At 44.5% G+C, this 25,338-nt stretch overlaps 1 protein-coding gene across 3 annotated transcripts in view; it reads left to right on the forward strand.

Annotated features, from left to right (window-relative positions):
- specc1 (sperm antigen with calponin homology and coiled-coil domains 1) overlaps nt 1–25,338 on the forward strand; it is a 169,114-nt gene that overhangs the window by 27,416 nt on the left and 116,360 nt on the right. The window contains exons 1-3 of one of the 3 annotated variants that reach the window (XM_024431747.1): nt 14,463–14,564; nt 23,531–23,719; nt 24,217–24,352. In XM_024431747.1, coding sequence (XP_024287515.1) covers nt 23,555–23,719; nt 24,217–24,352 — 301 coding nt within the window. In that variant the 5' untranslated portion in view covers nt 14,463–14,564; nt 23,531–23,554. Of the gene's footprint in view, nt 1–14,462; nt 14,718–23,530; nt 23,720–24,216; nt 24,353–25,338 lie in introns of those variants that run through there. The other 2 variants (XM_024431745.2, XM_024431744.2) reach the window with 2 other exon arrangements.

Genomic DNA, 25,338 nt, shown 5'->3' on the forward strand with positions numbered 1-25,338 from the left:
TATTCAGCCCCTTTACTTTCAGTGCAGCAAACTCTCTCCAGAAGTTCAGTGAGGATCTCTGAATGATCCAATGTTGACCTAAATGACTAATGATGATAAATACAATCCACCTGTGTGTAATCAAGTCTCCGTATAAATGCACCTGCACTGTGATAGTCTCAGAGGTCCGTTAAAAGCGCAGAGAGCATCATGAAGAACAAGGAACATACCAGGCAGGTCCGAGATACTGTTGTGAAGAAGTTTAAAGCCGGATTTGGATACAAAAATATTTCCCAAGCTTTAAACATCCCAAGGAGCTCTGTGCAAGTGATAATATTGAAATGGAAGGAGTATCAGACCACTGCAAATCTACCAAGACCTGGCCGTCCCTCTAAACTTTCAGCTCATACAAGGAGAAGACTGATCAGAGATGCAGCCAAGAGGCCCATGATCACTCTGGATGAACTGCAGAGATCTACAGCTGAGGTGGGAGACTCTGTCCATAGGACAACAATCAGTCGTATATTGCACAAATCTGGCCTTTATGGAAGTGACAAGAAGAAAGCCATTTCTTAAAGATATCCATAAAAAGTGTCGTTTAAAGTTTGCCACAAGCCACCTGGGAGACACACCAAACATGTGGAAGAAGGTGCTCTGGTCAGATGAAACCAAAATTGAACTTTTTGGCAACAATGCAAAACGTTATGTTTGGCGTAAAAGCAACAGAGCTCATCACCCTGAACACACCATCCCCACTGTCAAACATGGTGGTGGCAGCATCATGGTTTGGGCCTGCTTTTCTTCAGCAGGGACAGGGAAGATGGTTAAAATTGATGGGAAGATGGATGGAGCCAAATACTGGACCATTCTGGAAGAAAACCTGATGGAGTCTGCAAAAGACCTGAGACTGGGACGGAGATTTGTCTTCCAACAAGACAATGATCCAAAACATAAAGCAAAATCTACAATGGAATGGTTCAAAAATAAACATATCCAGGTGTTAGAATGGCCAAGTCAAAGTCCAGACCTGAATCCAATCGAGAATCTGTGGAAAGAACTGAAAACTGCTGTTCACAAATGCTCTCCATCCAACCTCACCGAGCTCGAGCTGTTTTGCAAGGAGGAATGGGAAAAAATGTGTCTCTCGATGTGCAAAACTGATAGAGACATACCCCAAGCGACTTACAGCTGTAATAGCAGCAAAAGGTGGCGCTACAAAGTATTAACTTAAGGGGGCTGAATAATTTTGCATGCCAAATTTTTCAGTTTGCGATTTGTTAAAAAAGTTTGAAATATTCAATAAATGTCATTCCACTTCATGATTGTGTCCCACTTGTTGTTGATTCCTCACACAAAAATACAGTTTTATATCTTTATGTTTGAAGCCTGAAATGTGGCAAAAGGTCGCAAAGTTCAAGGGGGCCGAATACTTTCGCAAGGCACTGTACATGTAGGTATCATTAAAGTGACTATGCATATATGATGAACAGAGAGTAGCAGAAGTGTAAAAAGAGGGGTTGGCGGGTGGTGGGACACAATGCAGATAGCCCGGTTAGCCAATGTGCGGGAACACTGGTTGGTCGGGCCAATTTAGGTAGTATGTACATGAATGTATAGTTAAAGTGACTATGCATATAAGATAAACAGAGAGTAACAGCAACATAAAAGAGGGGTTGGGGGGCGGGGGGTACACAATGCAAATAATCCTAGTAACTATTTGGTTACCTGTTCAGGAGTCTTATGGCTTGGGGGTAAAAACTTTTGAGAAGCCATTTTGTCCTAGACTTGGCACTTCGGTACCACTTGCCATGCGGTAGTCGAGAGAACAGTCTATGACTTTGGTGGCTGGGGTCTTTGACAATTTTTAGGGCCTTCCTCTGACACCGCCTGGTGTAGAGGTCCTGGATGGCAGGCAGCTTTGCCCCAGTGATGTACTGAGCCGTACGCACTACCCTAAGTGCCTTGCGGTCGGAGGCCGAGCAATTGCCGTAGCAGGCAGTGATGCAACCGGTCAGGATGCTCTCGATATTGCAGCTGTAGAACCTTTTGAGGATCTCAGGACCCATGCCAAATCTGTTTAGTTTCCTGAGGGGGGATAAGCTTTGTCGTGCCCTCTTCACGACTGTCTTGGTGTGTTTGGACCAATCTAGTTTATTGTTGATGTGGACACCAAGGACTTTGAAGCTCTCAACCTGCTCCACTACAGCCCCGTCGATGAGAATGGGGACGTGCTCGGTGCTCCTTTTCCTGTAGTCCACAATCATCTCCTTAGTCTTGGTTACGTTGAGGCATAGGTTGTTATTCTGGCACCACCCGGCCAGGTCTCTGACCTCCTCCCTATAGGCTGTCTCATCGTTGTCGGTGATCAGGCCTACCACTGTCGTCAGCAAACTTAATGATGGTGTTGAAGTCGTGCCTGGCCATGCAGTCGTGGGTGAACAGAGAGTACAGGAGGGGACTGAGCACGCACCCCTGGGGAGCTCTAGTGTTGAGGATCAGCGTGGCAGATGTGTTGCTACCTACCCTCACTACCTGGGGGTGGCCTGTCAGGAAGTCCAGGATCCAGTTGCAGAGGGAGGTGTTTAGTCCCAGGATCCTTAGCTTGGTGATGAGCTTTGAGGGTACTATGGTGTTGAACGCTGAGCTGTAGTCAATGAACAGCATTCTCACATAGGTGTTACTTTTGTCCAGTTGGGAAAGGGCAGTGTGGAGTGCAATCGAGGTTGCATCATCTGTGGATCTGTTTGGGCAGTATGCAAATTGGAGTGGGTCTAGGGTTTCTGGGATAATGGTGCCTTTCAAAGCACTTCTTGGCTACGGACATGAGTGCTACGGGTCTGTAGTCATTTAGGCAGGTTGCCTTTGGTTTCTTGGGCACAGGGACTATGGTAGTCTGCTTGAAGCATGTTGCTATTACAGACTCAACCAGGGAAAATGTCAGTGAAGACACCTGCCAGTTGGTCAGCACGTGCCCGGGGCACACGTCCTGGTAATCCGTCTGGCCGCAGCCTTGTGTATGTTGACCTGTTTAAAGGTCTTACTCACGTCGGCTACGGAGAGCGTGATCACACAGTTTTCCGGAACAGCTGATGCTCTCATGCATGCCTCAGTGTTGCTTGCCTCGAAGCGAGCATAGAAGTGATTTAGCTCGTCTGGTAGGCTCGTGTCACTGGGCAGCTCGCGGCTGTGCTTCCCTTTGTAGTCTGTAATAGTTTGCAAGCCCTGCCACATCCGACGAGTGTCGGAGCTGGTGTAGTATGATTCAATCTTAGTCCTGTATTGACACTTTGCCTGTTTGATGGTTCGTCGCAGGGCATAGCGAGTCTGCAGCTTCTCTTAAATACTGAGCAGCTAACCAATCGCTGCAGCTGTACATAGTCCATCGGTATATAGCCCACACAATTTACCTACCTCATCCCCATACTGTTTTTATTTTATTTACTTTTCTGCTCTTTTGCACACCAGTATCTCTACCTGCACATGCTCATCTGATCATTTATCACTCCAGTGTTAATCTGCTAAATTGTAATTATTCACTCCTATGGCCTATTTATTGCCTACCTCCTCATGCCTTTTGCACACAATGTATATAGATTCTTTTTTTTCTGCTTTTTAAAAATTGTTTATTGTTTACTCCATGTGTAACTCTGTGTTGTTATCTGTTCACACTGCTATGCTTTATCTTGGCCAGGTCGCAGTTGCAAATGAGAACTTGTTCTCAACTGGCCTACTTGGTTAAATAAAGGTGAAATAAAAAATAAAATAAATAGGCAACGCAGGACAAGCTAGATAAACTAGTAATATCATCAACCATGTGTAGTTATAACTAGTGATTATGATTGATTGATTGTTTTTTATAAGATAAGTTTAATGCTAGCTAGCAACTTACCTTGGCTTCTACTGCATTTGCGTAACAGGCAGTCTCCTTGTGGAGTGCAACGAGAGGCAGGTGGTTGTAGCGTTGGACTAGTTAACTGTAAGGTTGAAAGATTGAATCCCCCGAGCTGACAAGGTGAAAATATGTTGTTCTGCCCCTGAACAAGCAGTTAACCCACCATTGCCGTCATTGAAAATAAGAATGTGTTCTTAACGGACTTGCCTAGTTAAATAAAAGTATAAAAATATATATATATATTAACAAAAATCTGCTAAATCGGCGCCCAAAAATACTGATTTCCGATTGTTATGAAAATTTGAAATCATCCCTAAGTAATCAGCCATTCCGATTAATCGGTCGACCTCTAGTTATGATATCGTTTAGGACCTTGAGCATGGCTGAGGTGCACCCATGACCAGCTCGGAAACAAGATTGCATGGCGGAGAAGGTACAGTGGGATTCGAAATGATCGGTAATCTGTTTGTTAACTTGGCTTTCAAAGACCTTAGAAAGGCAGGGTAGGATTGATATAGGTCTGTAGCAGTTTGGGTCTAGAGTGTCACCCCCTTTGAAGAGGGGGTTGACCGCGGCAGCTTTCCAATCTTTGGGGATCTCAGACGATACGAAAGAAAGTTTGAACAGCCTAGTTAATAGGGGTTTTAATTTTAGAAAGAGATGGTCCAGATTGTCTAGCCCGGATGATTTGCAAGGGTCCAGGTTCTTTCAGAACATCAGCTATCTGGATTTGGGTGAAGGAGAAATGGGGGAGGCTGTGGGGGGCGCAGGGCTGTTGACCGGGGGTTAAAGAGAGGAGATCTCCAATGAGGAGGTGCTAATGTAGGTTACATTTTAAAGACACGTTTATGTAGGACCGGGAGCATTGCCCTGCCCTGCCTCCAGACTCTGAAGTGGTTCCATACAGCGCCTCCGTAGCTGTTGTTTTTCTTCCTGTGTGGGAGCCAGGCAGCCACTTGGTAACCTGATCCCAGATCTGTTTGTGCTGTCTTGCAAACAACCACAGGAATTGTCATGGCAGCTCAAACAGATCTGGGACCAGACACTGGGATCGCCTCCTGGGCCCATGGCCACAACTGGAGAATGGAGTAGAGAGTGGGACAGAAGAGCTGGGAACTGGGTGCAGATACAGCTTCTCAGCATCAATAGGAGGCTATTATTGTTTGGCCTTGAAAATACCTTTTATAAGAATGAGTAATGACGACAATAGAGGATCCCTCCGTTGAATAAATATTATTATATTTTTCTACCTTTGATCCATTCATGCATTGTTTTTCAGTCTTTTGCTTTGTGTGTTTACTGAAGTGCCCTAGTTGGTAGGTATCATGTATCAAGGTAAGACCCATGTGCAGACTGTGTGAAGTAACAATGTTTATTGTAACAACAGGGGCAGGCAACGACAGGTCAAGGCAGGCAGGGGTCGATAATCCAGAGTAGGAGCAAAAATACAGGATGGCAGGCAGGCTCAGGGTCAGGACAGGCAAGGGTCAAAAACCAGGAGGACGGAAAAAGAGAAGCTGGGAAAAGACAGGAGCTGACAGGAAAACGCTGGTAAGCTTGACAAACAAGACAAACTGTCACAGACAGACAGAAAACACAGGTATAAATACCCATAGGATAAGTGGGAAAGATAGACGACACCTGGAGGGGGTGGAGACGAGTACAAGGACAGGTGAAACAGATTAGATTTTTCCGATGCACAGCTAGCCTCTGAGTCTTTGTGAAGTTTTCCTCCTTCAAGTTTTATATTGTTAGACAATAATTTAATATGATTTGAGATTGCATCAGTTAACTCTGGCAAGAAAGGGAAAAGGCAACATAGCCAGCCTATTCCTCACACTCCATGATGTCACCATCAGGCTGTTTTTCCGTTGAGAGAAGAGAACACTCAAGGAGTTTACGAGGAGAGAATATTCCTCTCTCTTCCAAGATGATTGGCAAGTTAGTTTCTCCTTGTGAGGTGTGGGAAATATGTGTCAGTAAGAGAGGGAAACAGAGGGAGAGCGAGTGGGAGAGAGAATCAGAGAGAGCGAGAGAGACAGGGAAAGAGAGAGGTGAAGATGGCAGTGCTAAGAAGCCCACTCTGGCTGCCTCTCCTCTCTTCTCATTTCCTCTCATCTCCTCTCATGTTTCTCTCTGAGTGAGATATCGAGTGGACACTAGAGGCTACAGCCAACACTCTTGCATATCCCACATTGACAGGTGGCTCTTCAGAACAAACCCCACACACACACCCCACATTGACAGGTGGCTCTTCAGAACAAACCTACCACACATACACGCAGCGGATTTATGCAATATAATTCATCTGTTTGGCCTGGACACAAAGCGCTGTGAGACAGGTTTAATCCTAGACACATGGAAAGTGGGATGTATAAGGAGGGTACGGGGCAACAGAAGACAAACAGCAGAGGGGCTAAGAATCTTGGAGATGGGGAAAGGGCCAATAAAACAGGGGGAAAGTTTGCAGGACCCCGGAGAGGACAGATCCCAAGTGGAAAGCCATACCCTCTGCCCAAGACGATAGCGGGGAGCCGGGGTCCGATGGCGGTCCACCTGTCGACGATACCTCGTGGGAAGAGCGGTCCGAGCTCTCTTCCAGGTACGCCAACAGCGACGGACGAACATCTGGGTAGAGGGTATGTTGACCTCTTCCTCTTGCTCCTGGAAGAGCGGGGTCTGATAACCCATGGAGCACTCGAAGGGCGAGAGCCTAGTGGCCAAGCAGGGAAGGGTGTACTCCACCCACATGAGTTGCTGGCTCCAGGTGGTGGGGTTGGCCAAGACGAGGCATCGAAGAGTTGTCTCCAGGTCCTGATTAGCACACTCTGACTGGCCGTTGGATTGGGGATGAAACCCAGAGGACAGGCTGGCCGACAACCCAATGAGTGTGCTGAATTCCTTCCAGAACCGGAACGAGAACTGAGGACCACTGTCGGAAACCATGTCCACCAGAAGTCCATGGATCCGGAAGACATTCTGCACCATGAGCTGGGCAGTCTCATTGGCAGAAGGTAGCTTGGGGAGGGGAATTAAATGGGCGGCTTTGGAAAACCTGTCCACCACGGTGAGGATAGGGGTGTTGCGGAGGGCGACCAGTGACGAAGTCCAGGGATATATGTGACCAGGGACGGTTAGGGACAGGAAGAGTTTGAAGGAGGCCATCCGGAGTTGCCGAGGAGTCTTGTTCTGAGCACAGATGGCGCAGGCGGCGACGAACGCGGAGACGTCAGGAACCATGGTGGGCCACCATCGCACAAAGGCCAGGGTCCAACGGAAGCAGGAGTGGCAGGCAAGCCTAGAAGAATGAGGGACAACCATCCGGTTAGCCGGGCCCGCCTCACGGGCCTGGTTTTCTAATCCCTAGATGAGGGTAACCGCAAGGCATGATGTAGGGGGAATGGTTTCGGGGTTCGTGGGTGTAGAAGTAGGGCAATCGCGGCGTGAAAGTGCGTCAGGCTTAACATTCTTAGACCTCGGGCGGTAGGAGATGGTGAAGTTGAACCTGGTGAACAACAGGGCCTATCGAGCTTGCCTGGAGTTGAGACGCTTGGGGGTGCTGCGATATTCCAGGTTCTTGTGATCCATCCACACTACGAATGGAAATTCTGTCCCCTCTAACCAATGTCTCCACTCCTCCAAGGCAATCTTCACTGCGAGTAGTTCTCTGTCCCCCACATCACAATTCCTCTCTGTGGCATTAAGGCGATGGGAGAAGAAGGCAGCTTAAGGTCCAGCGCAGAACGCTGGGACAGGACAGCCCCCATTCCAACATCCGAAGCGTCTACTTCCTCCATGAACTGACGGGAAGGGTCCTGATGGATCAATATGAGAGCTTTGGTGAAGTGGTTCTTAACTTCTTATGGTATAGTGGACGGTTGCGTCCCACTTGGGCAAAAAAATGATATAAAAATCAAACTTTCATTAAATCACACATGTAAGATACTCAATTAAAGCTACACTCGTTGTGAATCCAACCAATATGTCAGATTTTAAAAAGGTTTTTCGGCGAAAGCATAAGAAGCTATTATCTGATGATAGCCCAATAGTAAACAAAGAGGGTAGCATATTTCAACCCTGCAGGCGCTACACAAATCGCTGAAATAAAATATAAAACATGCATTACCTTTGACGAGCTTCTTTTGTTGGCACTCCAATATGTCCCATAAACATCACAATTGGTCCTTTTGTTCGATTAATTCCGTCCATATTTATCCAAATGTCCATTTATTTGACAAGTTTGATCCAGAAAAAAACAGCTTCCAAAAAACGCAACGTCACTACAAAATATTTCAGAAGTTGCCTATAAACTTTGCCAAAATATTTCAAACTACTTTTGTAATACAACTTTAGGTATTTTTAACCGTTAATAATCGATCAAATTGTAGACTGGTCTATCTGTGTTCAATACAGGAAGACAACAAACCAACGCTACTTTTCACGTCTTGCGCAACCCAACAACAGTGTTACCCAGTTCCTAGATGGCCTACTTCTTCATTGCACAAATTAAGGTCCAGGAATGCCAGGTCAGCAGCTGGGGACCACGTGAACGGGACCTTGGGAGAGGTGAGTGCTGACAAGGGGGAAGCCAAGCTGCTGTAACTCCGGTTAAAACGGCGTTAAAAATGGGAAAATCCTAAGAAACATTGCAGCTGGGTTGGGGCCAATCCAGCACCGCTCTCACCTTTCCTGGATCCATCTGCACATTCCCAGCAGCAATGATGTATCCAAGGAAGGAGATGGTGGAGCGATGGAACTCACATTATTTTCGCTTTGATGAACAGGTGGTTCTCCAGGAGACGCTGGAGGTCTTGTTGGACATGGAGAACGTGTTCTTGAGCTGAGCGGGAAAAGACGAGGATGTCGTCGAGGTAGATGAACACAAACCGGTTCAACATTCTTGAGAACGTCATTAACCAGGGCCTGGAACACAGCAAGAGCCCTTTGTCAAACTGAATGGTATCACCAGGTATTCATAGTGTCCGCTAGCAGTGTTGAAGGCTTCCACTCATCACCTTCCCGTATCTGTACCAGGTGGTAGGCGTTCCGCAGGTCTAACTTAGAGTAGATAGTGGCCCCCTGGAGCGGCTCAAAAGCCGAGGCGATGATTGGTAGCTGGTAGCAGTTCTTAACCGTGATGTCATTGAGGCCCCGTTAGTCGATGCACTGGTGCAGGGTTTTGTCCTTCTTCTCCACAAAGAAGAACAATGCGCCGGCGGGGGAGGCAGAAAGACCGATACCCCCTGCAGCCAGGGAGTCCGTGATGGACGTCTCCATAGCCTTGGGCTCCGGACCCGACAGTGAATACAGCTGTCCCCGGGGTGGTGTAGTGCCCGGCAGAAGGTTGATCCCGCAGTCATAGGGTCGATGCGGAGGAAGTGAAGTGGCCCGAGCTTTTCTGAAAACCTCCCGGAAATCCTGGTACTCCACGGGGACAGCGGAGAGGTCTGAGCCTTCTTCCGGGTCCACAGGAAGACGTCCCGGGGGAAGGCTTCGCCGACTTCAGGCAATGGGCATGGCAGAACGGACTCCAGCCCATGATCGTACCAGCATTCCAGTTGATAAGGGGATTGTGGCGCCGGCGCCAAGAAAACCCCAATACCACGGGAACCTGAGGAGACTTGATGAGCATAAACTGTATAAACTCACTGTGGTTCCCGGACACACGCAGGTGGATAGGAGTAGTATTGTGGGTGACCCTGCCTGTAGAGCGCCCATCCAGTGCTCTAACATCCAGGAGACTGGAGAAGGGGTGAGTGGGGATGCCCAGCTCAGACACCAGGGTGGTGTCCATCAAACTCTCATCGGCCCCAACGTCCGTGAGAACCCGGAGAGATTTAGACTGGTCGCCCCACAGCAGGATGTCATGGAAAGGGGTGTATGGCCCACTAGAGTACTCATATCTACTACTCTCTTTAAGGGACAGGTAGACACATAATGACCAGCAGTTCCGCAATACAGACAACTCTGGGTGTTAAGTGTGTGTAAGCGTTCGGCTGGAGACAGCCTATCTCTGGCAAGTTGGATCGGCCCCGAAAAAGGAGAGTCGGCAGAACTCAGAGAACTCGGGGGAACTCGGGTAAGCTTGGATCCTCTCGGGACGTAGACGCCGGGGACTTCCGGAGTTCCTCTGAGGCAAGGTGAGATTCTTTGGCGAGCAATTGGGAATGGAATCAAACCTCCACTCCTTCCTACGTTCCTGTAGCCGCCATCGATCCGGATGGTCAAGGCGATGAGCGAATCGAGATCCGTAGGCAGCTCCCGGGCTGCGAGCTCGTCCTTAACCTCCTCCGATAAGCCATGAACGTATGTTTCGAACAGGGATTCTGGGTTCCAGGCACTCTCGGCAGCCAACGTGCGGAAATCAACCGCATAGTCCGCCACACTGTGGGAGTCTTGCTGAAGCTGGAGTAACATCCAGTGTTACGAATCCCTTTTGGCCCGACAGTCTAGGGGGGATGGTAATGAGACCTGTAACATATCTCATGCAAATTATTATTGTGACAAAGTAAAAGTGTGAACGAAATAACCACGACAACAGAAATCTACCGTCAAACTCCAGGTTTATTTATAAACACACGGTAATGGGGGGGGAGCAGGAAAAGGGGCTGAGCTGGACCCAAGGAATGAAACAATAAATATACAAAAACACCCCTAAGCTAGACTAGCCTACTTTAACAACAGCTAACTAACTAACCAAAAATACAGTGGGTGGTCCGCCCAGTTCTAACTAGTGTATTTAACAAAGTTTACCTACGGGTAGTGTATGCCCATGGGCGACTTGTCTTGTTTCCCCCTTTTCCCACCAGCAACAAACAAACACCATAACCAAAAACAATACTCACAGGTGATGACAAAGTGCTATGGAGGTGCTCAAACAAAAGGGAGGTTAAGACACAAAGCGAGAGTGAAACACAGAGACCTACAGACATGGCATTTACAGAGAGATTGAGCTCTAGAGCAAACAAATGATGGGGTTTTTAAACCAAGGGAAAGGAACTGTGATAGGGTAGGAAATAGGAGGAGGTGTGTCTTCTGATTGATGATTGATTGTTGACTGATTGGGGAGTGATGATTTTCACCTGTGAGGGGAGAAGGAGAGAAAAGAAACACACACACAGGATACACACACACTCAGGATAACTGTATCCGTAACATCCAGGCAACCTCGCTCTACAACGTAGAGTCGAAAACCTTTTTCACCTAAGCCACGAAGTCCTCCAGTCTGAAACACATGGCAAATTGTTGTTCCCACACCGCCGTAGCCCAGGCGAGAGCCCTCCTGGACATTAACGTTATGAGATACGCTATCTTTGAGCAGTCAGAGGGGAAAGAAGAGGGCTGGAACTCGAAGATGATGGAACACTGGGAGAGAAACGCCCAACAGGTTCCTGACCCTACAGTGAAACGTTCCGGAGGAGGTACGTGGGGGTGGCCTGGAGAGACTCACTGCTGACAGTGGTGTTACTGGGGGGCTGGCAGGCTACTGTCGTGGCCGGCTGCCTCACAGATAATCCGCGGAGTTGCTCCAGCAATGTATTCAAGGCACAGTCATAGCGTTCTGCCAGGGAATCTGTCCAGAAGACCTCAAAGTAACTCCTCATGACTCCCAGTGGTGGCTCCTTGGGAGGAGATATTGTTGTGGAGCTGCTCTGAGTCTGCTGGGTCAGTCATGACCAGTTCGTACTATCATACCTCAGGATACTATCAGACCTGCAGACAGTTTGAAGTAACAAAAGATTATTACAAAAATAGGGGTCAGGCAAATGACAGGTCAAGGGCAGGCAGAGGTCAGTAATCTAGAGCAGAGTCCGAAAGGTACAGAACGACAGGGCACGCAAAATGGTCAAAACCGGGAAAACTAGAAAACAAGGACTAGAGCGAAAACAGGAGTACGGAAAAAACGCTGGTAGGCTTGACAAGACAAGACGAACTGGCAACAGACAAACAGAAAACACAGGTATAAATACACAGGGGTTAATGGGGCAGATGGGCGACGCCTGGAGGTGGGTGGAGACAAGCACAAAGACGGGAAACCGATCAGGGTGTAACAATCTTTTTTACTTTTAGTTTTATATACGAGCTTCAAACAGCTGAAAATACAATATTTTTGGTTCTGGAAAATAGATTTCACAGCAGTTTAGATGGTACAATGATTCTCTACACTACACATGCTTGTTTTGTCAGAAACTGAAATTAGGCAAACTATTTGAATTTTTTCAACCAGGAAATGGTGGGGTGATTTCTGCATAATGCAGCTTTAAGTCAGTGTCATGGTTACAGTCACGGTCACTTAGGCTATTATAGTAATGATATAGCATGGGCTGCATCTTTCCCAATGGTCATTGTTATTGTCAGAGACTCGTGGCCTCACTAATGACTGTAAATTAACAGTCAATCCGTAGTGGCTACCCAGTACACAGATGATGAACATTGTGACATGTGAGCAATGCTCCCTCTAAGCTGCGTGCAGGTGCGAAGCTCCCTGTGACTGCCATGCATAACAAATATCAACCCGCACAGAGTAGCACGAGATTGAACTTCACTGAACTTTCTAGAGTTTTCCTCCTTAGTTTTAACATTGTCAAAGTTTCCCTTTACTGTGGGAATTCTGATCGAGTCAATGCAATATTAGCCACTTTCAATGCAACGTCCCGAAACAAAACAAACTATGCAAGACTTAGTATGCAAAACTAAATATGCAAGCAATTTTCTTGTAGGCAGAACACATCAGTGCGTGATTCTTTTGCATTGCCATACAGACTCAACACGTACTCTACACAGACCGTTGCAGCATAACCAATCAGAGCTGCAGTAAGCCTATATGCAAATTGCCATAATGGATCTATGCCATTCAGTTTAAACTGGACTGTGTTAACAACATGAGCGGTGGTCGTGAATAGATGCGCTTTTTAAAAAATATCAAAGCGAGAGCTGCATTTAGCCATGTGTGCACATTTGTTTATATCCTTTGCTAGTTAATGAGTTATTAGCACAGTTATAAATCATTTGTAGTCAGCGATGGGGGAGTGGTTGCTTCCAACAAGAGCACAAAATGTGTGCATTTAAAACCATCTTTGAAAAGCGAGTCAGGAAAATAACTTTTTTAATGCCTAAAGGGGGCACTGTTGTATTTTTAGACTGTCTTGAATAAGTTAAGTAGCCAATAGGCATAGCGTAGTATAATTGGTCTGATTCTCTGTAATAATGGTATGGGAATTGTAAAGTGGGAGAAGTAGATAAACAAGTTAATTTAAAGCCCTGTATGTTTTTTTTCAAATGTCTCATGGAATGCAGGCCTACATTGAACACCACATATTGGCTGCTACTGTGGACTGATTGATAGAACAGCTATTTCCATGTTAAAATGTTATGGGATGTGTTTTTCTCCATAGTTTATGTTGGTAGACCACGCTGGTAGGACTACATTACGATCAAATAACCACAGTAGCCTACTTGACCACTGTTAAAAATATAACTTAAAGCAGTTACAGCCTAAGTGTTCATAGTAAACACACACCGGAAGTTGCACAGAAGTTTCACAACGTTGAAGGGAACATTGCTTGTGAGTCAGTTGTCTACTGGCTGAAAATCTGAAATTGTGTGTTTTTCTGTTTTATGCAAGAATTAAATTGAGGCTAAAGGCAGGCGGAGTGGTCTGGGCTTAATCCGGCTCTAAATCTGAATATGTTTCTGTGTGGGGTGTCAAACAGGATGTGGGGCCTGTAAACCTCTCTGCTCTCTGAAACATTTCTCAGTCGTTAGGCAGCCTTGGAAACATCTTTTGTGTGGAATAGGCCTTGTACAGTGCAGTACAGGGGTGTGGTCAGCCAGCCAGAGTTCCCTATTTTACAGCTCACCACAAACTGACTGGAGTGTTTTCCATCACAACCCAGAGAGCAGTAATATTCTCCAGCTTATTACTACCCACATTTTCTACGGACTTGTCATGTCGTAAGTTGACGATCCAAATTTGAACAGTTGGAAAATGTGTAAAATGCTTACCACAAATGCTTAATCCTCGGCCCTCCCTCTTCTCTCTACTGAAGCTAGAACTATTTTCTTCTGAGACAAAGACAAGCTTTGTCAGCACAGCCAGGACATTTGGAAGTGAGAAATGTGCACGTCGTCCACCAAGGCATCTGGTGCTTTTGATTTCTAAAGTACTAGTATATTCAAAGAAATGAATAAAAGAAGCACATATCTTCCTACTAAGGACGAGCAACACAGACACAGGTCTCGAAAGTTATTTACCATACAATGGGGTGATTGTTTCCTCTACAATCTGTCATACACATGAGCTAAGCCTAAGGTAGCCTAAATCAAATGACCACAGTGTCCTGAGGGAAGGGAGACAAATAACAGGATTGAAATAAAATATATTCTCAAAACAACTGCGTCTCCACCTCTCCCACCGCCTGTACCTCGGCTTGGAAAAATAGTCTGAGTGGGGAGGGAGACTTCCTCGTGGCTAGACTGTGTGTGTGTGTGTGTGTGTGTGTGTGTGTGTGTGTGTGTGTGTGTGTGTGTGTGTGTGTGTGTGTGTGTGTCTGAGAGAGAGCGTGAGAGAGAGGTATAGGCAGCACAGGGGCAGACAGGCTGCTTCCGTGTCTTGATCTGTGTGTGTGGAGGCAGTAGCAGCTGGACTACTCTTGGCCCCGCTGCTCTTTCTCAGTGGCTCTCTGATCCAAAGGTCTGGCTGGTGTGTTGCTCTCTGTGCATAGACGCTGTATGTGTAGTCTGTCCAGCTCAACTCCGGTAGGAGTCAGTCAGTGTGTATAGGGGGAGTTACAGTGCAGGGCAGTTTCTGTGAAGGTGTCATCAAGACCATTGCTGTTTTCTTTCTGTGAGTACACTCTCTATGACACTCTATCCCTCTGTCTCCCTTTCTCTTTCACCCCCTTTTGATATCTATGTTTATGTTTTTTAGAGCTCAGTCTCAGTCTGTGACCTTTCATGAAGTTGGTTAAAGGTAGTCAGGTTGAAACATAAAACCTTTTGAGGTATTTTAAGGACATTAGTTGGACAATTGAAAATTAAAAATGTTTTTTTTTTTTATGGCTCATCTTAACAGATATCCACATACCTTTTTTAGTAACATTATGGGCTAAATATACCAGTCACTTTTTCTCTGAAGTAACAACCTGCTATATAATGCTAGTGTTGGTCATAGTTCACCAGCAGTTCCCCTCTTTAGAGTCTTGGTTATTTAAAGGCTGACTGAGGCTGAAGCCTGCCCTGGGCTGAGCCATGCAGAGTGGGTCACACATCAGAGGATGTGATGAAGCAGTGTGATATTCAACCCAACATCCTTTCTCCAACCCACTGCCAAACTGGGGCCAGCCAGGACTCAGGAGCCACCCACCCACTGTTTACTGTGGTGGATAATGCTGAGGAAATGAATCAGGCTCCTCCATATTCATGTTAGCTACAGTATGTTCAGCTAGCATTACAGTATGTTCAGCTAGCAATGAGAGAGATATATATTTTAAGGGTATTACGAGGTGTATTTGATGTATTATACCCCAAGTACATTTTTTGTTGTTGTGTGGTTGTTTAGGTAGGCCTAGATCTACAGTATTCTGTTCACCACTGCTTGTTGTAGCATCTGTCATCTCCATGGTGTGATTCCTATATAGCCAATATATGGAATCGTATGTAACCATCTGCAATCCATTCATTAAAGGACTGTGTCAGTCTTAATATTAAAGGAATAAGCACAGAGATGCCACTTAATGTGTGGGTCTATGTGGTGGGCATCTCCTCTCAGGAAGTTGACTGAGAATTGCCTCATCAGGGTCAGGGGATGTCTTCTGTCAGTGACAGAAGCTATCACTAGAGTTTATATGCAGAAAGAGGGAGAGTGGAGATGTCTGTCAGTGCTACCAAGCTCCATTAACCTTCTGATGATGGGAGCATGCCCCTGTGCCCTATATCCACATCTGCTCCCCTAAACAGAAACACTGAGCCTGGGCTGGGTAGAGAGACTGGACTGGTAGCCCGCCCACAGCACCTGCTTTATTGTACCTTCCCTATGAGATCAAGATACACAGTTCATTGGAGGGAGGTCTCCGACTGTGTGGGATTATAGACTGGAAAACGTTTAAAGTTCAACTTTCTGTGGACTGGTTTCATAGGGTAATTTTCTTAAGATTATGATATAAATAGTAGCCTATTTGGTTGTTGTGGTTCATGGGATGTTTGTTGTCAAAGGGATAGCGTAGCAATGTTCTCCAAATTGTTTGTTGTCTCTCCTTTAGGGCTCAAATGGATAAGAGGATGTCTCAAAAGTGTTTCACTCACATCTCAATCCCAAACAGATAAGAAATGTCAGTTGGTACAAGCTTTCTTTATCTAAACTCAGCAACCTTTGGATTGTTGTTAGCTCTATGTCTAAGAAAACCCCATAAGATCTCTATATGTGTAATCATCTCTTTTTGAGAAAGTCTTTAAATCCCCTTGCTGTCAAAGTCGATGTAATTAGTGAAAATAACAACCCAATAGTCAGGGCAGTAGCTTTGGTAACTAGAAAATCATAATCTACTTTTTCATTTGCGGATATGCTGCTGACAAATTTCCATATTTAGCCTAACCTTCCCACAAACCGATTTTGCCACATTACTCATATTTCCTGAGGAATATTGTGTTTTTGTGAAAATGTTTGAAGGGAAATTAGGGAAACCTGCTGTCATCAAGAAGACTTCATATTAATAAATAAAGTAATCTTTCATGTTCTGATGTCTTTCTCTCTCGGTCTCGCTCTCTTTCTAAGACATTGGGTTTGTCATAATTAGGTAATTTTGATTGAGGACACACTCTCAGTCTAGTAATTGTCCTTCTCTCACAAGGTTGTCTTTACATAACTGTGTCCTGACAGTATAAAAACTAAACCTTGAGTGGGGCTGTTGCAGTGACCGTATTACCGCCACACCGGCGGTCACGGTAATTAGGCTTCTCCAAGCTCTGATTCTGCTGATGGTCATTAGTAGCTTACCAAACTTGCTAACTGCCTGGTACTCAGCAGTCTATTGTTCCTCTAATCACTCTGACATCAATGCAAATGTATCGAAAATCTAATCAAACACTTCATGAGAACCCATGAGCTCATGTTGTGCAACATTTCTATAGGCTATGCCAGTGGTTCCCAAACCACTTTTATAGTGCCGTACCCTTTCAAACATTCAACCTCCAGTTGCGTACCCCCTCTAGCACCAGGGTCAGCACACTCTCAAATGTTGTTTTTTTTGCCAGCACACACACACTATACGATACATTTTTTAAACATAATAATGAGTGTGAGTTTTATCACATCCCGGCTCGTGGGAAGTGACAAATAGCTCTTATAGGACCAGGGCACAAATAATAATATAATAATAATCAATGTATTTAGCCATCTTACATATAAAACCATTTGACATTGTCGGTAAGCTTCAGTTCATTTGCACACACAAAAAATCATACAATGATGGAAAGACCTGTGTGTTGTCCTTGTTAATGCAGACACAAAAGAGCTCCAACTTCTCAATCATAGCCTCAATGTTGTCCCTGTAATCCTAGATTCAGATCATTCAGGCGAGAAAAAACATCACCCAGATAGGCCAGTTGTGTGAGAAACTCATCATCATGCAAGCGGTCAGACAAGTGAAAATTATGGTCAGTAAAGAAAACTTTAAGCTCGTCTCTCAATTTTAATAAAATTGTCAATACTTTGCCCCTTTATAACGAGCGCATTTCTGTATGTTGTAAAAGTGTTACATGGTTGCTGCCCATATCATTGCATAATGCTAAAAATACACGAGAGTTCAGAGGCCTTGCTTTAACAAAGTTAACAATTTTCACGTCTTTCAAGCTGTCAGGCATTTTGAATCATAGTCGCACACCTCATGTAGCCTAGCCCATAGGCCTATATGTTTTGATAAGATTTGTATCACAACTAAAGTGGCTAAATAACATCTTAAAATTAAGCAAATTCATTTGTTTTACAAGGGGTTTAGAGCCTAACTGGCATACATAAGCTTCAATATGCACATCGGAATTGGATAAGGACTCGCAGAGTTGTGTCCCCGATGTGTCTGTCTTCACTTGTAGCCTGTAAAAAAGACCCGATCACGTGATGGAGAGCCATCTGAGTGAGAGGTGCTTAGGAGCGTGCATCTCTCAGGGAGAAGAGCACAATGCAGCACTCCAGGCCAAGGGCACAACGACCACTGGCCGCAAAAGACATGGATTTTTTAGGGTGCATTACGGCCACAAAAGGGATGCCACTGTAAAATTTGAGGCATTATCAAGTGCTTGTCAAATTGTGAATGAGAGACAAATGAAGAGTGTACAGCCTGCGCAAAAATCATGCAGCCTTACGATGTATTAAAAATCAAAACATATAGCCCAACGTTTGTAGAACAACTAAAGTTACATTAATAACTCTAAATTAAGAATATAGGCGTATCTATTTCTTTTTTAACAACTCAACACAGATTAGCTGCATGTGTGCACACCCCCAAATCGTTTGGAGAAAATATTTATATATTTTTTCAGCTTTATTCAGTTGTATTCTTCATACTATAAGATAATTCCACGGAATTCTAAGCAAATCTTGTCTGCAAAATGAACTAGTGTAACTCACAGCCGTTTGGCATAGCCAGATCAGGACCAGAGTTTGCTGTTCTGTTCTTCTGAAATGGTCTACATTTTCTTCATATCATGCTTTATTAGACATGTATAAAATAAATCATGGATTTATTTTGAAGGTGTAGGCTATATTATATGGATTTATTAGACTTTTAAAAATGTAAATGTTCCAAAGGTCTGCATCAGGCTATGTGTGGAAACCAGGAGATGCTATATGTGTTTATTTTCATTAACGGTCAGTTACTGTGAGACCGACAGTTATTTGCTTGACAATCACCGGCTGACGAACTTTCGTGATTGCCACAGCTCTAACCTTGAGTCATGCACTACTACGAAGGTGAAAACAAATGTGGCCCTTGTGTCTTTGTCAGGATGCAGACTTTGCCTATATAGGCCCAGGCTCTGTCTCAGCGTACTGCAGAGACAGGTTTTACAAACAGTGTTTTACAAACAGTGAGCTGATTTCTAAATATTAGCTAATAAGTCTTTCCCTTTACTGCTTTTGACTCATGATTATTCAACAGACATTACCTCAGTGTTTGCTTCCTCAATTTCTGTTATTTCGCATTTTCACATTTAAAGTTTCTCTTAGCTTTTCCTCAATTTTTGTCTCACTTCCTCATCTTGGCTTAACATGTTTTACCAACTTTTCGATATGATTTACATAGGCCTAACTATTGTCACATGCATTTGCCTATCTAGCTGACGTACAGTACCAGACCTGTCTGTGAAAATGCAAGTGTGGATGGATGATATTCACACAGGCATGAGGAGAAGACAGTGGGCCCTATAGCAACATCATATGACGGGCCACACACAGCACACACGTTTTGTTCTTCTATCCTCGTGGGGACCTAAAATAGATTTCCATTCGAACCCCTACACCTAACCTAACCCTAAACCTAACTCACTAACCCCTTACCCGTACCATAACTATAACCCTAATTGTAACCCTAACCCTAAACCTAACCCCTAAGCTTAAAATAGCCTTTGTCCTCATGGGGATGTGAGAAATGTCCCCATGAGGGAGAATTGTTTTACTAGCCTTGTGGGGACTTTTGGGGATTTTAGGTAACCACATGGATAGATGAACCAATCCGATAAGACTGTAAGGACCTGCAGGTTCTCTATTTACAGTTCAATATAAAAAATATACAAAATATGTATATATATATAAAGTGACATTGGGAACTTTCCTAAGGAGACAACCACCTTCTATAGATCAGCAGACCTGGGTTCAATGGATTCAAATAGTATTTGAAATCTATAAAATACTTTTATTGAATTTGCCCAGCGCAATGAATTTGTCCGGCGCAATGGAACTAATGGAACATTTCCAAAAGGGCAAAACTCTGCCCACCTGGCTGTCATCTCAAACTATTTTAATTATTTAAAATACCATTTGAACCCAGATCTGGGTAGATGATTTTGCTGTGAAGCCAGCTTGGTTTTATTCCTGCTCATGCTGCGTTTCAATATACACCCCAGGAGGTTGTGTGAAAGCCTGGGCTAAAAATAAGAGGCAAGCTGCTTGTACCATGTCACGTTAAATGTGCTAAATGCCTTGCAGTGTTAGGGCTGGAGGTATGCTAACTGTGATGTTGGTTAATGTTTTAAGAACACATACACCCTGCATCATTCCCTGACTGATCTGCCGAATGTGGTGACATCTCACTTTCCATTCGTTTTGCCCTTTCTGGCCTGCTATCTCTTAGTATGCACTGTTTGGATCTCAAAGAATCATGTCTAGGTTTTAATGCAACATATTATAATGCAGAAGTGCCCTTTGCTTAGATTAGCTTTTTAGTTCATTGTAGAGTTGAAGTACGACACAATTTGATTCTAAATAGGCCTTCCTGCAATAGAAATGTTAACTTTAGGTCTATGCTGTATGCTGCAGTAACTAGAGTAAATGCGGAAGCTGTCTGCCCTAAGCCCTCAGCTGATCCCTTTTATTGATGTAGGACACCAGAGGTAAATATGTACACAGTGGTGGAAAAAGTACCCAATTGTCATACTTAAGTAAAAGTAAAGATGCCTTAATAGAAAATTACTCAAGTAAAAGTGAAAGTCACCCTGTAAAATACTACTTGAGTAAAAGTCTAAAAGTATTTGGTTTTACATATACTTAATGTCAAAAGTGCTAAATATACTTAAGTATCAAAAGTAAAAGTATAAATAATTTCAAATTCCTTATATTAAGCAAATCAGACGGCACCATTAAAAAAAAACATAATTTACAAACGAAGTGTTTGTGTTTAGTGGGTCTGCCAGATCAGAGGCAGTATGGATGATAAAGGATGTTCTCTTGATAAGTGTGTGAATTGGACCATTTTTCTGTCCTGTTAAGCATTAAAATGTAACTAGTACCTTTGGGTGTCAGGGAAAATGTATGAATTAAAAAGTACATTATTTTCTTAAGGAATTGTTTGAAAAGTTGTCCAAAATATAAATAGTAAAGTACAGATACCCATAAAATGACTTCAGTGGTACTTTAAAGTTGTGGTGGCAGCATCATGTTGTGGGGGTGCTTTGCTGCAGCATGGACTGGTGCACTTCGCAAAATAGATGGAATCACGAGGCAGGAAAATTATGTAGATATATTGAAGCAACATCTCAAGACATCAGTTAGGAAGTTAAAGCTTGGTCGCAAATGAGTCTTCCAAATGGACAATGACCCCAAGCATACTTCCAAAGTTGTGGCAAATGGCTTAAGGACAACAAAGTCAAGTTATTGGAGTGGCAATCACAAAGCCCTGACTTCAAATCCTATAGAATATTTGTGGGCAGAACTGAAAAAGCATGTGCGAGCAAGGAGTCTTACAAACTTGACTCAGTTACACCAGCTCTGTCAGGAGGAATGGGCCAAAATACACCCAACTTATTGTGGGAAGCATGTGGAAGGCTACCCAAAATGTTTGACCCAAGTTAAACAATTTAAATGCAATGCTACCAAATACTAATTGAGTGTATGTAAACTTCTGACTGACTGGGAATGTGATGAAAGAAATAAAGCTGAAATAAATCATTGTCTCAACTATTATTCTGACATTTCACATTCTTAAAATAAAGTGGTGATCCTAACTGACCTAAGACAGGGAATTGTTACTAGGATTAAATGTCAGGAATTGTGAAAAACTGAGTTTCAATGTATTTGGCTAAGGTGCATGTTAACTTCTGACTTCAACTGTAGGTATAGCAGACTGGGTCAGAGAGAGGTTGAAAATGTTATTGAAGACACGTGCCAGCTGGTCAGCGTATGCTCTGAGTATGCGTCCTGGTAATCTGCCTGACCCTGCGGCCTTGTTAATGTTAACCTGTTTAAAGGTCTTACTCACATCGGTTATGGAGAGCATCCGGAACAGCTGGTGCTCTCATGCATTGTTCAGTGTTGCTTGCCTTGAAGCGAGCATAGAAGGCAATTAGCTCATCTGGTAGGCTCGCGTCACTGGGCAGCTTGCGGTTGTGTTTCCCTTTGTAATCTGTGATAGTTTGAAATACCCTTCCACATCTGACGAACTCAAGGATTCAAGCCTGTTTTGAAGGCTCGTCGGAGGTCGTAGTGGGATTTCTTATGAGCGTCTCTATTAGTGTCCCGCTCCCTGAAAGTGGCAGCTCTAGCCTTTAGCTCAGTGTGGATGTTGCCTGTAATCCATAGCATCTGGTAGGGATGTAGGTTCACTGTGGGGACGGCATCATCGATTAATTTATTAATGAAGCCGGTGACTGATGTGATAATTTCCTTAATGCCATCGGATGAATCCCAGAACATATTCCAGCCTGTGCTAGCGAAACAGTCCTGTAGCTTAACATCCGCTTCATCGGACCACTTCCGTATTCAGCGCGTCACTGGTACTTCCTGTTTGTGTTTTTGCTTGTAAGCAAAAATCAGGAGGATAGAGTTATGGTCAGATTTGCCAAATGGAGGGTGAGGGAGCGCTTTGTATGCATTTCTGTGTGTGTAGTTAAGTTGATTTAGAGTTTTTTCGCCTCTAGTTGCACAGGTGACATGCTGGTAGAAATGAGGCACTCTCACTCTGTGTTTGTTTGTTTGTGTATGCTATGCGTGTCAGTCAGTAATGATTGGGATACCCTTCCCTCAGACCTCACCTCCCCACCTTGCTTCAAATCAATGAATGAGTTCCACAGGGAGCTGTAGTAAAGCTCATTACAGTAAAGAGTGGAGAAAGCAGTCAGTGGCTCTCCAAGCTAAGAGCACCACCTGTCTGCTGGACACAGACTAGCCTACATCATATTTCATTATGTGTAGGCTATTCAGAATATTTGTCTCTATTTGGCAAACAGACATGTGCATTGGTTATTGATGCCAAGCCACTGCCGGTTAAATTACAATCTGCATCTTCCCCTAGTTAAGTGCCTTCAAACCAACTCAGTTGTGTGGTCTGAGTGTGTTGTGTTATATTTGGTTTCCAGTCCCAGTGGTGTGGAGGAGATCTGATTGGACAGGAGGCTGTGTTTTCTCAGCTTTGTAACAGGATGTGTCCTGACTAGCGGGAGTTGACAGTCTCAATACCTCAGCTGTCCTCTCACTCTGCTCAGAGTGGTGTCATACCCATACACTGTCTTGTATGTCTTGGCACAGGCTGAAATGCCATCAGTGGCAGCACCATATCCGCTAACCACCCCTTCACACACTCTATACTCTCTCTTCTCTCAAACATATAGGCCTACAGTAGTCTCCCTTTCACTTTACAACTGTACCAAATGTACCCAATATCTGCTTGATAAGATGTAGTCATCTTTTCCTGTACCGGATGCCACCCAAAGGGTAGCCTATTTTGATGTGAATCTGGAATAGTTTATCTAATACCGCGGGCCATGTTTAACTTATTTCTATTGAAATAAGCTAAATAATGTAAACCCGTACTGAATATATAGGCTAATTGTGATTCAGTTCTACTTCATAATTTCAACCAGCAGAGGTCACAATGACTGAAGCATTTGTGTCATACCCATGTATTCATAATAATATTTACACCCTGTTATCTCTCTCTCTCCTGTCCATTGTAGGCAGCAGGTATAGCAGACAGAGTCATGCTGAAAGGGGGCATGGCCAAGGCAGTGCTGCCCAAGCCAGGGCTCCAGGAGAGGGCCAAGCAAGCCTCCCTTGCCCCCTCTACCACCACCTCCACCACAACTACAGGCATCAAAACCTCCAGATCCTCCAACACCCTGGCAACAGACCTGCGCCTTAGCAGGGTGAGTGGTGCCAGACACAGTAGATGACAGGGGCACCACTGAACACACCCAATATCTCCTTGATGAATGGTGGGAGGTTGGGAGTAGAACAGGTGGGAGGGAGATAGGGGAAGATACCACCCCTTACATTTTTCTAAGAGCATCTCTGTCCATTTGGATGATTGAAATAAATGTTCAATTGAATTAGCCTACCTCTGCATCACGTGCAGGCACTGATCTCTGCGGGGTTTCACAAAGCATACACACTCTTAGAAAAAAAGGTGCTATCTAGAACCTAAAAGGGTTCTTCAGCTATCCCCTTTCCACAGAGGGTTTTTACATTAAACCCAAACGGGTTCTACCTGGAACCAAAAAGGGTTGCATTGACAGCATGATTATTTGTCTGAGAGTGCTTTTCAATTTAATACTAGTAAATTGAGGATGTTTTCCAATTGGTAAGGTAATCTGTGGTTTGCTAAATCCTGACTGAGTGTGTATGTATGTGTATATTGTTCTAGCTGAAGAGGGCCAGTAGTGATGACACACTGGCCAAGCCTGCCCTGGGGGCAGCAGCCACAGGCTCACGCATGAAGAAGACTGTCACTGCAGGGGCCATCTCTGACCTGGCCGAAGCAAGACCTCGCAGCCTCTCAGGTAGGGGACTCATAGTTCAGTGCACACACACACCCACACGTTTTGTTCTTCTATCCTCTTGGGGACGTAACATTTATTTCCATTCAAAATCGTATTTTCCCTAACTTTAACTAAATCTAACTCTTAAACTTAAACCTAACGACTAACCCATTACCCTAACCCTAATTCTAACCCTAATCCGAACCCCTAAATTTAAAATAGCTTTTGTTCTTATGGAGATGTGGGAAAAGTCCCCACAAGGGATAATTTTTCTTGTTTTACTATCCTTGAGGGGACTTTTGGGGATTTTAGGTCCCCACATGTATAGAAGAACCAACCCACACACACACACAGAGTGCATTTGGAAAGTATTCAGACCCTTTGACTTTTTCCATATTTTGTTACATTACAGCCTTATTCTGTATTACATATTTTTTTCCCCTCATCAATCAAAACACAATACCCGATAATGACAAAGCTAAAACAATTTTTTTAGACATTTTTGCAAATGTACATAAGTATTCAGACCCTTCACTCAGTACTTTGTTGAAGCACCATTGGCAGCTATTACATCCTCGAGCCTTCTTGTGTATGACACTACAAGCTTGGCACACCTGTATTTGGGGAGTTTCTCCCGATCTTCTCTGCAGATCCTCTCAAGCTTTGTCAGGTTGGGAGGAGAGCGTTGCTGCACAGCTATTTTCAGGTGTCTCCAGAGATGTTCGATCAGGTTGAAGTCCGGGCTCTGGCTGGGCCACTCAAGGACATTCAGAGACTTGTCCCAAAGCCAGTTGTCTTGGCTGTGTGCTTAGGGTCGTTGTCCTGTTTGAAGGTGAACCTTCGCCCCAGTCTGGTTCTGAGCGCCCTGGAGCAGGTTTTCATCAAGGATCTCTGTACTTTGCGGCGTTCATCTTTCCCTCGATCCTGACTAGTCTCCCATTCCCTGCCGCTGAAAAACATCACCACAGCATGATGTTGCCACCACCATGCTTTACCGTAGGGATGGT

This window comes from Oncorhynchus tshawytscha, linkage group LG09 (assembly GCF_018296145.1).
Source record: "Oncorhynchus tshawytscha isolate Ot180627B linkage group LG09, Otsh_v2.0, whole genome shotgun sequence".
Taxonomy (NCBI): Eukaryota; Metazoa; Chordata; class Actinopteri; order Salmoniformes; family Salmonidae; genus Oncorhynchus; species Oncorhynchus tshawytscha.